Source organism: Chionomys nivalis, chromosome 2 (assembly GCF_950005125.1).
Source record: "Chionomys nivalis chromosome 2, mChiNiv1.1, whole genome shotgun sequence".
NCBI lineage: Eukaryota > Metazoa > Chordata > Mammalia > Rodentia > Cricetidae > Chionomys > Chionomys nivalis.
The window spans coordinates 2,561,991-2,573,343 of record NC_080087.1 but is presented as its reverse complement, the minus strand read 5'-3'; the positions used below and the strand labels follow the sequence as shown (position 1 = coordinate 2,573,343).

Genomic DNA, 11,353 nt, shown 5'->3' with positions numbered 1-11,353 from the left:
GTTAACACACATCTCGTAATTTTAACCACCAGAGTTGAATTTATGCTTTCTGGGATGGGCAGAATGTTTTCATGGAATGTTACAGTTCCAGATGTTTTTATTTCATGTTAACACTCCTGCAAGGTAGGTAGGTGAGAAGTATCCTAACTAGTAAGACTAAAATCATCTTTTCCTTTAAGTAGGGAAAAACAGGTGTGAAAGAAGTCCTGGTTCTGACTCGTGTCCCTCTGTCCTGAAGTTTTTCAATATTATAATTTCATCAAATCATGAAGCTTTAGTTAACCATGTAGTAACAGTAATATCTCAATAATTTCTGCTGAAATAAAAATTGACACCATTGACATAGACAGGATGATATCAAGATAGGGCAGTTACTATGCAAGGCTGCACATGGCAGCCCCATGTGTGGAGAAGAGATACTGAAAGCAAAAAAGGCTTCCCATTTCCCAGCTTCAGCACGTACACCAACTTATTGCCTAAATAAGCAATACACTGGCACCCGAGGTCTCCTGCCTTTCTTTGGCCTCTTCTAAATACCCACTCTTCCCTTCAAACTATAGCCACCTGGTGCTTGTCAACAGTTTAATTTTGGTAACTATTTTACTTGCATTATGTTCTTTTATAAAAATGAGTTGGAAAGACTGAAAATTACTATAAGTAAAGGTCTTGCATATAATTCAGCTCAGCCCAAACCAAATATAATATGTTCTCAAAATTGCATTTAACCTCAACTAGACTTTGACCAGCTAGCTGGATGTCATACACAAAGGAAAATAAAAGTACATAAGCACAGGCATTGGAAACTTACCACCAATTATCAGATTGAGGTGAATGAAATTGGTAATTTAAAGGGATGTTTTTGCTCTGGTAATAAAACACCAATCTATAGCATATGTCAACTGTTCAATCCACACACAAATCTAAGTAAACACTGGAGGCTTTGTGTGTGATGGAAAAGGGGAGACTTTATGGAAAGAATCAAAGAAAAGCAGAAGGCCAACATTAAATCAAATTCTTTTGGGCCATTATTTTTAAAAATAGGGAGTTTATCAAACCCATTATCGGCCCCCAAAATCTAGTGGAATTAAGTGTTCTTTATACTTCTGAATTTTAGTTAAATTATTTACTGTTGATATTTGTAAATATAAAGCATGTAGCCAGCTTTTAAAAATAAAAATTCTTGCAATTTCTGAGCATTCTGTAAATGCTCGCAATGATCATCAGAATTTTCTTTTTAAAAAGGCACAGCATAACAGCTTTTAAATTCCCAGAACAGGGCTGTGGGTGAGAATTAAAAGACTCATTAAATTTGTCTTCAAATGCCCAACATTAACTCTAATAATTACTGTAAAAGAACACCAGTTTTCATTCCCTATTTGGAATGAAATTTGAATTCTTAATTCAAGACTACTCATGGAGAGGGAAGACCACTTTTGTGACCCTAGCTAGGAACATAACTGTAACAGAGTCCTTCCAGAAGGGCTGGTACCTGTATTCCTACTCGCATGATCAAGCAGGGGCAACTGCTAGCCTTCAATGGATTAACGCTAACCTAGGTAGTGTATTAATTGATATGGAGCTCATTGCTACTTTCAGGATCTGAGTGTTCATAAGAATTGCTGCTGTGCAAAAGTAACTGTCCTAAAACCAGCCCCCTAACCGTTACTGAGCCTACTGTCCCAAACATTCACATGTGTAACTGCCAGTGCAGAGACCAATCGTCTATATATGAAATAAGCATTCTTTTGTTGTTTTCCACACAAGGGCCAGGGGAATGAGGGGTTGCTATGGGCAGCTGATTATCTGTAGATGCTACTGACATCAATAGTCAGGGTGGGTGCTGAACAATCTATGGTGTGCACAACAGTCTCTCAAAGCAAATAATTATTCAGCCCAAAATGTTGACAGTGTCAGTTTGGGTTATCTTTGAGTTTTATGTGTTAAAGACACTAGGTGAGGCAGGAAGCAAATTAGATACATTAGTGTATATGGGTGCAGCTCTGATGGAACTCAGAATCTAGGATGAAATACAACATATATTCTGTCTAATTAGATGAATCCACACAATGTTTATATTTAAATACTTTATTTTCATTTCACAAAGAAAGCAAGTGTTTGCAGTTAAACATGCCGTTTAATTAGTGCTGGTCATATGCAAAACAAGTACAAAGAAAAATAAGCATTTTCCCTTTACAAGTAAAACAACACAATTTGCATATACAATATTACACATACATACTATTTTTAAAATTTCCCACAAAAGACAGAATAGAATACAAATTTAGAATTCTACCCACAAACTCAGACTGAAGGAACTGAAGGTCTTTAGTGGTGTTTAAAAAAAAAAAAAGTAATACCTTTTTAAGTTTCCAAGTAATTACTTTCCAAAGTATTTGCAAGAGATTCTTCCTCACAGCCACAAGGAACACTTGGCTTTAATCAAGAGAGCCCTGACTACAGTTTGTCTTAACGTGATTTGTTGATGAAGGCAAATGCTCCAATTATGTAGCAATTCTCCTCTCTCTCCCTCTCCCTGTCTCTTCCTGTCTCTCCCTCCCTCCCTCCCTCTCTCCCTCCCTCCCCCCCCCCCCTCTCTCTCTCACACACACACACACACACACAAAATTATTTTACTGATGATTTATACAGTCCAACTTCTGGAGCATTTCTTTGAGCTAAGCCATGACCTTTACTTCCTTTGAAGTATTTCAAATTAAAAGCAATTCAAAAATATCACTAATGACTACCATGACTAACTCCAAAAAGGTGGCCCTTTCTCTTTTATTTATGATCAAAGGTAAATGTGTCATGAATAACTTTTTCCTACAGCAGCAGGTATAAGTAACAACAATGTTACTAGGCTAATTTCCAACACATTCCTGAGAAATCTGATATGGTAAATAAGATGTCTTTGAGAATTTCTAGGAGTCCTATCTATCACTCAATGTTTCTTAAATGGATATGGCAAATCTTCTTCATGGAATATTGGTTTAAAAAAGTAGTGAGAACAAAAGAAAGCTAAGACATAGGAAGGATGGGGGAGGCATGTACATGCATTTTCTTTGATGCAAACAAATGTGTAGTCATAACTTTTACCATGTGGTGGATGAAAAGACAATGTGAAATCTAAAAATGCTGAGAGCATACAGGCTTGGTTGCATGAGATGCACACAGAAACACAAAGCTAACTAGGATGTAGCATTAGCTTAAATTTGTGAGTACAACTTAAGACAGAAACTAACAACAATAAAGGCACTGAAGGCAAAAGGAAACAAACAAACAAACAAAAAACCAGAATAGGGATGATTCAATTAATAGAGAACTAAGGGAAGAGATAAAGCCACACAAAAGAGTTCTGGGTAAGAGGGGGCCAATTGCCCTGCCATCTGTGGATGATCTAAGATAGAAAGGTCTTGCTTCTGAAATTCTTTTTGGGACCATGTTGTCTGTCAGTCACCAGAGGAGTAGCAATCACTCAAATGGTCATTTCTAATAATCACAATGACTTCTTCTGGGTATACAAGAACATGCAATAGAACTCTGGAGATAAATCTGAATTTTGGGCCTCACAGCAACACCATTCTTAAGAGGTCTTCAAATCAGTTACAGTAAATACCAATATTGGCTCATGAACTTCAATAACTTACCTCAAGCAATAAGGAGATTTAAACACACTTTTACTCAGCACTGCCCTCTGTTTTTTCTGGTATTTACAAAACCAAAGCTGGCCTTTCACTGTCTCAGGTTAAATCAACACTAGAATTACTGGGTCTGATTAATTTCCACAATGCAGCCACATCTAAGCATCTTCTCCCATCTTATTTGGTGCATACGCATTGCCACTATTTGTCATGGAGTCACAGGGCTACACTTCCAGTCAGGTGCCCAAGATATAACAAGTCTTTGTTTTTTTCCTAGGTGTATGTAGAAATCTTCAAGGGAATAAATATTAAGGGAAACAATGAAGGCAAGGGAGAAAATTGAGTATGTATGTGTATATATTTGTATCCTTAAAAAAATATATATCTCAGAGAATAACCAGAAAAAAAAACCCCACAAACTAGTTAGTGCTAAGTGAGGAAATAGGCAAGAAAGGATATGCTCTATCATATTATAAAATTCATTTTCACCATGGCCTTTACAGTTAGGCAAACGACTACAAAATAAAATAAAGAAACAAAAAATATTTATACTAAGAATAGTCTAGTATCAAAAATATAAATTCAAAATAATTAAGTAAAAACCACAACACTGCTTAACTCACAACTGCCAACAGGCATAAGGGGATGGGGAGAATCGGAGGTATGTTATATACCGATCCTCAGTTTTGATTAAGTACCCATTTATTCATGCAAAGGACTAGGGGCCTAATCAGTACCATAAAAAATATATTTTAAAAGCATGCATTCTATCCCTTTTTCCTAACCACTACCCACATAAGAAATCCCCCCTCCCACTGCCAAAAAAAACCCCCAAATTATAAAATTACTGCCTTTCTAGGCAATGAGGAAAAGGGAGCAGGGGAGAGTTATCATACGTCTGGACCTCCACGTTTCATTATGTATCTACAAACCCCAGCAAAGAACTGGTGCTATGTGGAATAACATATAGAATGTAGCAATTATTTATATATATTCAAAATATATGTACACCCAGACCCCCCCCCCCCAAAGCAAACAAAAGAGCTAGTCTACCACTGCCCATCAGGCAATGAGGGATAGGGAGTGTGGAGAGTTTTCATAGAATCAATCTCAGTGTTCATTAAGTAATATTTAAAAAAATAGTCATGACAAGGACCAGGTTCAAAATGATGTTAACACCACAAGGTATTTACAATATATATAATACAATATATATATATATATATACACACACACACATACATACATAGACATGGTTAACTTTTTCTCTAACAAACTGTGTTATAAGCAACAGACAGACAAAACAAAGACCCAAGCCCTATAGTGCTCACACACCACTAGAGTACGGCACAGGTGACAGTGAAGGAAGATGTTCCATGACTCTGGGTACAGACTCACTTCATTTGACAATAAGTTGAAACACAGAAGTACATTGGAAGTGAAATAATGAAATAACTGTTGACAAACTTTTAAATACATTTAAAAAAGTAAAAACCCAGAACTCTTTCACCCCATACTGCTATGCCAAAGTTACACAACTACTCTAAAGCCATTGCCCAGACAGGCAATGAGGGAAGGGGATAGGGAGATTTTTCATAGAATGAACCTCGATATTTCTTATGCACCTAAGTGTCCACAGACAGATTTAGGTACAAATGAAGTTAACAACAACAAAAAAATTAAAAATTTATATTTACATTTTAAAGTATATACATATTCCACCCCTCCGGTGGAACAGAGTTAGAAAATCTCTGCTATTCTACAATTGCCTACAGAGGCAACGAGGAAAGGGGAAAGAGGAAGTTTTCATACATCCGGACCTCCACGTCTCATTAGGTACCTATATGTCCATGTAAAGGACGCAGTACCAAATGAAATAATATAGTATAGTAACAAAATTATATACATTTGTAAGAGTGTATTTCCCGCCCTTAGTCCCCCCTAAAGCTAAGAATAAAAGGAAAATCTTTCTCACACTGAAGGAATAAGAATGATAGGGCACTAAATTCAGAGCTCAATGCTTTGTCAGAAACCAAGTCCACGTGAAGGATAGCTACCCAACGAAATGCAGTGACCAAGAAGCACATAGCAAAAACACAGTGAAAGCATATGCCAGAACTCCACCTCCAGTAGTAGCCCCAAAGCACTGCCTGTGCTACTTGACACTCACTGCAATGCATGTCCAATGCAAGAGAAGGAAAAACCTTCTTAGAAAGATCCCCCACTTTCCTCATAAATCCACAGAAAGGACAGGGAAAACAAGAAAGTAAAAATGCAGCAATAGCATGTTTATGTTAAAAAAGTATATACCATTGCCCCAAACTACTTTTCTAGTCTAGCAAAAACCAACCAATCAAACAACAATCCTCAACACCCAAATCCAGCTATCAAAATACTTTAAAAAGTTTTGCAGCCAGACAATAAGACAAAAGAAAAGAGGGCATTGTTATACATCTGAACCCCACTGGTACCTTCCACTCTGAGCACCCAGTGAATTAATATAACACAGTAGTAAGAACATATATACAGACATTAAGTACACTTCCCTGCACACACTCATAGCCATTCTAATGGCAATAAGAGGTGAGACGAATATGTGACTGTTTACATCCAGTCTTCCACATTTCATCAGGTATTTTCACATGCATTTCAAGGGTATAGGACCAAATATAATTAGTAATAAAAAGGCACAGCAAGCAGTACTCTACTCTCTCGCACACTATACCAAACAGAACAGTTAGATGTTGTCTTAAGAGGCAACAAGGAAAAGGTAAAAATCTGTCATACTCATTCACAATGGTTATTAAGTTATCTATGCAAAGAAAAAAGTCTAAGTGAAATATATAAAAAGTAGTATTGCATTTATAAATGTGCTTGAAAGGATAAGAGGCAACTTATGTTCTGAAGACTAGAGCAAAACAGTAGGCACTATTACCACTCTGTTACTCCAATGCATCGGTGTGGACTTGCATGGTTTATGTACATGTCCACAAGAATGCATGGAGAGCAGCAATAAGTAAGTCCCAAATAGCAGCAAAATTGTTGCTAAACACTTTTAAAAGAAGCTACCTTGCTCCCCTTTTGAAACTCATGACATCATTTCAAAAATTAAAACCAAATTACTCTATAGCTGTTACCTACAGTAGGCAACATGGAAGAGGAGAGATTATCAGAGAGCAGTATTTCACTCTTTACCAGGACAACATCTGTAAAACAAAATAGAAAACATACAGAAGTACATGTGTATGTCTCAAAAGTATCCATCACCCCCTCAAATTCCCACAAACCCTCTAAAAACCAATCACTTATTCTGCTAATTATTGCCCAACTAGGCAGTAAGGGATGGGGAAAAGAGTAGATTTGTCATACTTTGAGACTTCCACTTTTCATTTTGTACTTCTTTGATATTTCACAGATTTTAGAACAAAATAAAAGAACACAAAACCCAGAAAAATATATACCTGAGTTTTAAGAACTACAAATCTAAGAAGACAGAACATTTCCAAAGCAGAGAATTCATTCTGTATAAACAAAAGTAAGGTCGGGGCGGAGGGGAATCTACATTATACCTATGATCCCAGTTCTTAGAGGCCCATATAAATCAACCCTTTCCTATCTGTGAACTCAGTCTGGGACTGCAGTCCTCAGTAATAGTGCACTTGAGATGTACTGTGCCATCCCTGAAATCCACAGAACACGTTCATATATAAGTGCTCAGCAGTCTGGTTGAAAATTATCATTCAATGTTCTTTAGATTAAGTACCTTTAAAATCCAATTCAACAACAGAATATCAATCATGCAACAAACACAAAACTTAATTTTTATTTCTTGTTTCCCAATAATCAATCAGAAAGAATTGTTTGGTACCCAGTAAACCTGATGCAGCTAGATTTGTTTTTTATACCCAGGACTCTTCTGGAAGCTTTTGTTCTAATAGTGGCTAAAGTTTCATAAAATGAAAACACACATGGCAAAGAAAACTAGTTAGGTAGAACCTGTGACAGCAAGAAAGTTTGTAAACACTGAACACTGACAAATACAATTTCATTTTAAAGACAAAATGAGACAGAGAAGGCACAAGTTTCTGGGGGTAAACTGCCATTACTTTATCATAGCTAACTCCATATTAGTAGAGTAAATTTACCTCTTCCAATTCCTAACTTTCAGATCTCCAAATGAATTTTTTCCACAAATCTAGAATTTCTATTTTTCCAGCTCTATTTTTCCTAATAATCAATATATGCCTTCACATTACATTCAAGTACACCCTTTCTCTGTAGTCAACAGAACACTCTTAACTGCTTGCTACCCAGTGATGTCAGGTATTATACTCAAAGCACAAGCTGACCCCTGTGAGTCAATCTTCCTTCCTAGAAGTACAGAATGCAAGGTAAATTTTGGAGGAGGAAAATCTGAATGCTACCAATATACTTACGAGACTATAAATGCTACCTCTCAGCCTACATTCTTGACTTTGAGTTAGCTGTAAGAAGATGCACATAAGCAGGCTAACAAAACATGAAAATCTACAGAATTCTGTGGGGAAATTAAGAGGAGGTCTATCAAAATTAAAAACAATTGAGGTGAGGATTATCGGTAAGAGTGAAAATACTATGGCTCCAGTATCCTGGGAATGAATAGCTTCTGACAGCAATACATCAAGAATTACCTCTTCTTTTTTTTGCACATATCCTCATAAGACTCTATGTACAACACTGCACACCACACACATTCACATTCATACATGGAAGAAAGAGTTATTTAAGACAAAATTTGCCATATGCAGAGTTACATAGATTTTAGGATCAATGCAAAGATGGGCAGATAAATCTCAAGATTGAACTGGTCTTGAGAAGTAGCAAAAGTTAAACTCTGTATCAAAGTAGAATTTAGTAATACAACATGGTAAAAAACCAAAAAGAGGCAACCAAACCCACAAGAGTATTTTTCCTTCACTCTAAAAATACAAAACCCCCCTAACCTTCAATATCAACTAAACTACCATTCATTTACCAAAAGCACAAAGGAAATAAAGATCTACAATTAACTATTTCACGAAGATATCAAGATGATTCTGAGATTCTCAGGAATAACATTTTCTACTCAAAAACACAAAAATGTTTAGAAAAGACTAAACTGGGAGCAAACACTAGGATTACAGTAGGCTATTTTCAGATTGTCAGCCATTAAAATTTTGTTATATAAAAATATTTTCATAAAATAAACTATAACTTTGTATTCAACTCCACGTATTCTAACTTTACAACAGCTGAATAAAAAAAGTGGTCTTTCTATGGTCTGACTGTGGAGTGTTTTCAGTGTTCACAAATGAGTAATTCCCTTTTATGTACATGGACAGTTTTCAAACAAAATATAGAATTCTCGTGAGTTATTAAGAAGAAAACTCCTCCCCTAAGAATCAAAGAAACACAACAACCTAGGAATAAGTCTGCATAGCTCAAAAAATTCAAGTACAGTATTTCTCCTTCGAAAGGAGTGAAAACGCCCGCATTCTGCTCTGGATACCCTCCCTCACGATTCCTTTGCTTGATCCTTGGCCACTTTTTAATATTAGTTTGGCCAAAAGAAAAGAAAAAAAAGCTATTTTTTTTAACTAAACAAAATCACTGTTTTAAACAGTGAAAAAAAGAATTCATAGCCCACCATATGTTCAACTATTCCTTTTCCACACTCTCATTGTCCCTTTAAGGTACTATGGTGAACTTCAAAATAAAATGCTTTAATTTCTTGAGAAATGTTTCTAATACACACCCTAACATAAAATTAAAAAAAAAAAACACATGGGTATGATTCACAGAGAAAATAGTATGATTTGTTAGGTCAAAAGGCAACTTAAACAAATTACATTCTTGGTGGGAAAATAACGACAAAAACACCAGTGCTACTCAACAGAAAGCTTGCCAAGGCATAGAAGTACTCCTCCACAGCAGACGTCTACCAGCAGGACTAACCACGTGTATGGAGTGGGAAGGTACTGGAACTCATGATAAAATAATGAACATCAACTCAGTTCAGAACACCTTACAGTAGTGCCATAAAGATGAAGCTGAAAGTGTTAAATATTTGGAAAACTGAGATTTTGGACCTGTATGTTCATCTGTTCAATTCAACAGAAACAAGAAAAATCTTTAGAACCTGGTTATTCTGCAGGAAAAATTATAATATAGATATAAACATTTTTAAAAGACCCCCAATCAGGGCAGACCTGCATACCTGAGGTCAGTTGTCTACAGCTGTATCTTCAATGCCTTTTTTTGCTTGACTCTTCCAGGCTAACTACCACATTCCAGGAGCATCTATCAACAAGACGCAGCAAACAGCTGACCAATCAACAGCCTGCAAATAGGGTAGCTCTTACAGCAGACTTTCCTTGGTTGCACTGTGTCAACAACTCTCTGAACACTAAGAAATGGAACACAATTTCAAATATGATTTTTTTTCTCCATTTGTGTGTCCAAAGTAAAATTACTCACTGTTTTTGTAGACGGTGGGCATACAGGTGAATATAACTTTGTAATAAATAATTACTTACTGCCTAAACACATTTCAGAAAAGACATGAAAAACACAATTGGGCCCTGAGCTAACTAGAACTAACAGTGCAAAACAACTCAGTAGCATGCCTGCCTTCACTTCAACCTTTACAAAACCAGCAGAGCTGTGGGCACCGGAAGGTCAGCTGTGTGTGCTACAGCCACAATGTCAGAGTTTTCAGATTCCTTGACATCCACTGGATATTCAGCTGAATAACTTCCAAAGCCTCTTGGACACAGCGAAGCTGCAAGGTTGCCTCTGACTGATTTTCAAAGAATGCCTGGACCTGTAAACACCAGAGAAACATTTTAAACAGGAGAGACCGAGGTTCCCCTGACCTTGTGACACCTTGGAATCAGCAGCCCTACAGCCAAAGCATTTGCATCTATCAAGTGTGGTAATATCTTTTCTTCATTGCTGGTGCCTTTACTCCTGTGTCTATTACTTCTTTCCATATTATTTCTTTCTTTCTTTCTTTTTTTTTAAATATTTATTTATTATGTATACAATATTCTGTCTGTGTGTATGCCTGAAGGCCAGAAGAGGGCACCAGACCTCATTACAGATGGCTGTGAGCCACCATGTGGTTGCTGGGAATTGAACTCAGGACCTTTGGCAGAGCAGGCAATGCTCTTAACCGCTGAGCCATCTCTCCAGCCCCTCCATATTATTTCTTAAAATAAAAAAAAGAACTCTGAAGAAAATTAAAGCAATTTAAAATTAGGCTTGATAAATAAATTCACATTTTGAATGGAATTCTTCAAAAATAATTTCATTACTACTTCAATTATTTTACTGAGGAGAGAGCAAGTAGTGCTGAGAATGGAACCAGAACTTCACTTCACCTCCTTGCTATATATGCAACTATTTAAAAATAATCTCAATGCAGAATCATTACCACTGATGAAAGAAGATGGAAGAGACTAGAATTAGCATGAAAAGTCTCTATTTCACTTAAACAGAGCAGCCTAAGGGGAGACCATGCAGCTTCCTTCTTAGAATTGTGTACAACTAACCTCAGACAAATGTGCCTTCGTTGAAAACAAGTGAGTTGACCCAGCAACAATACTCTGTATGGTATAGGAGCCCAGATGGAACCTGAAGAAACACAAATAATAAGAGAGAAAAATTAAGCAGGTTCTGACAACCAAAGAACT

General features: G+C 36.6%; 1 protein-coding gene across 1 annotated transcript in view; it reads right to left on the bottom strand.

Annotated features, from left to right (window-relative positions):
- Positions 1-2,604: 2,604 nt before the first annotated feature.
- The window catches only part of Lnpep (leucyl and cystinyl aminopeptidase), a 94,078-nt gene continuing 85,329 nt past the window's right edge, over positions 2,605-11,353 (bottom strand). Inside the window, exons 17-18 of the mRNA XM_057755752.1 lie at positions 11,213-11,294; positions 2,605-10,482 (exon numbers count right to left, since the gene is read on the bottom strand). Coding sequence (XP_057611735.1) covers positions 10,351-10,482; positions 11,213-11,294 — 214 coding nt within the window. The 3' untranslated portion in view covers positions 2,605-10,350. The remainder of the gene's footprint in view (positions 10,483-11,212; positions 11,295-11,353) is intronic.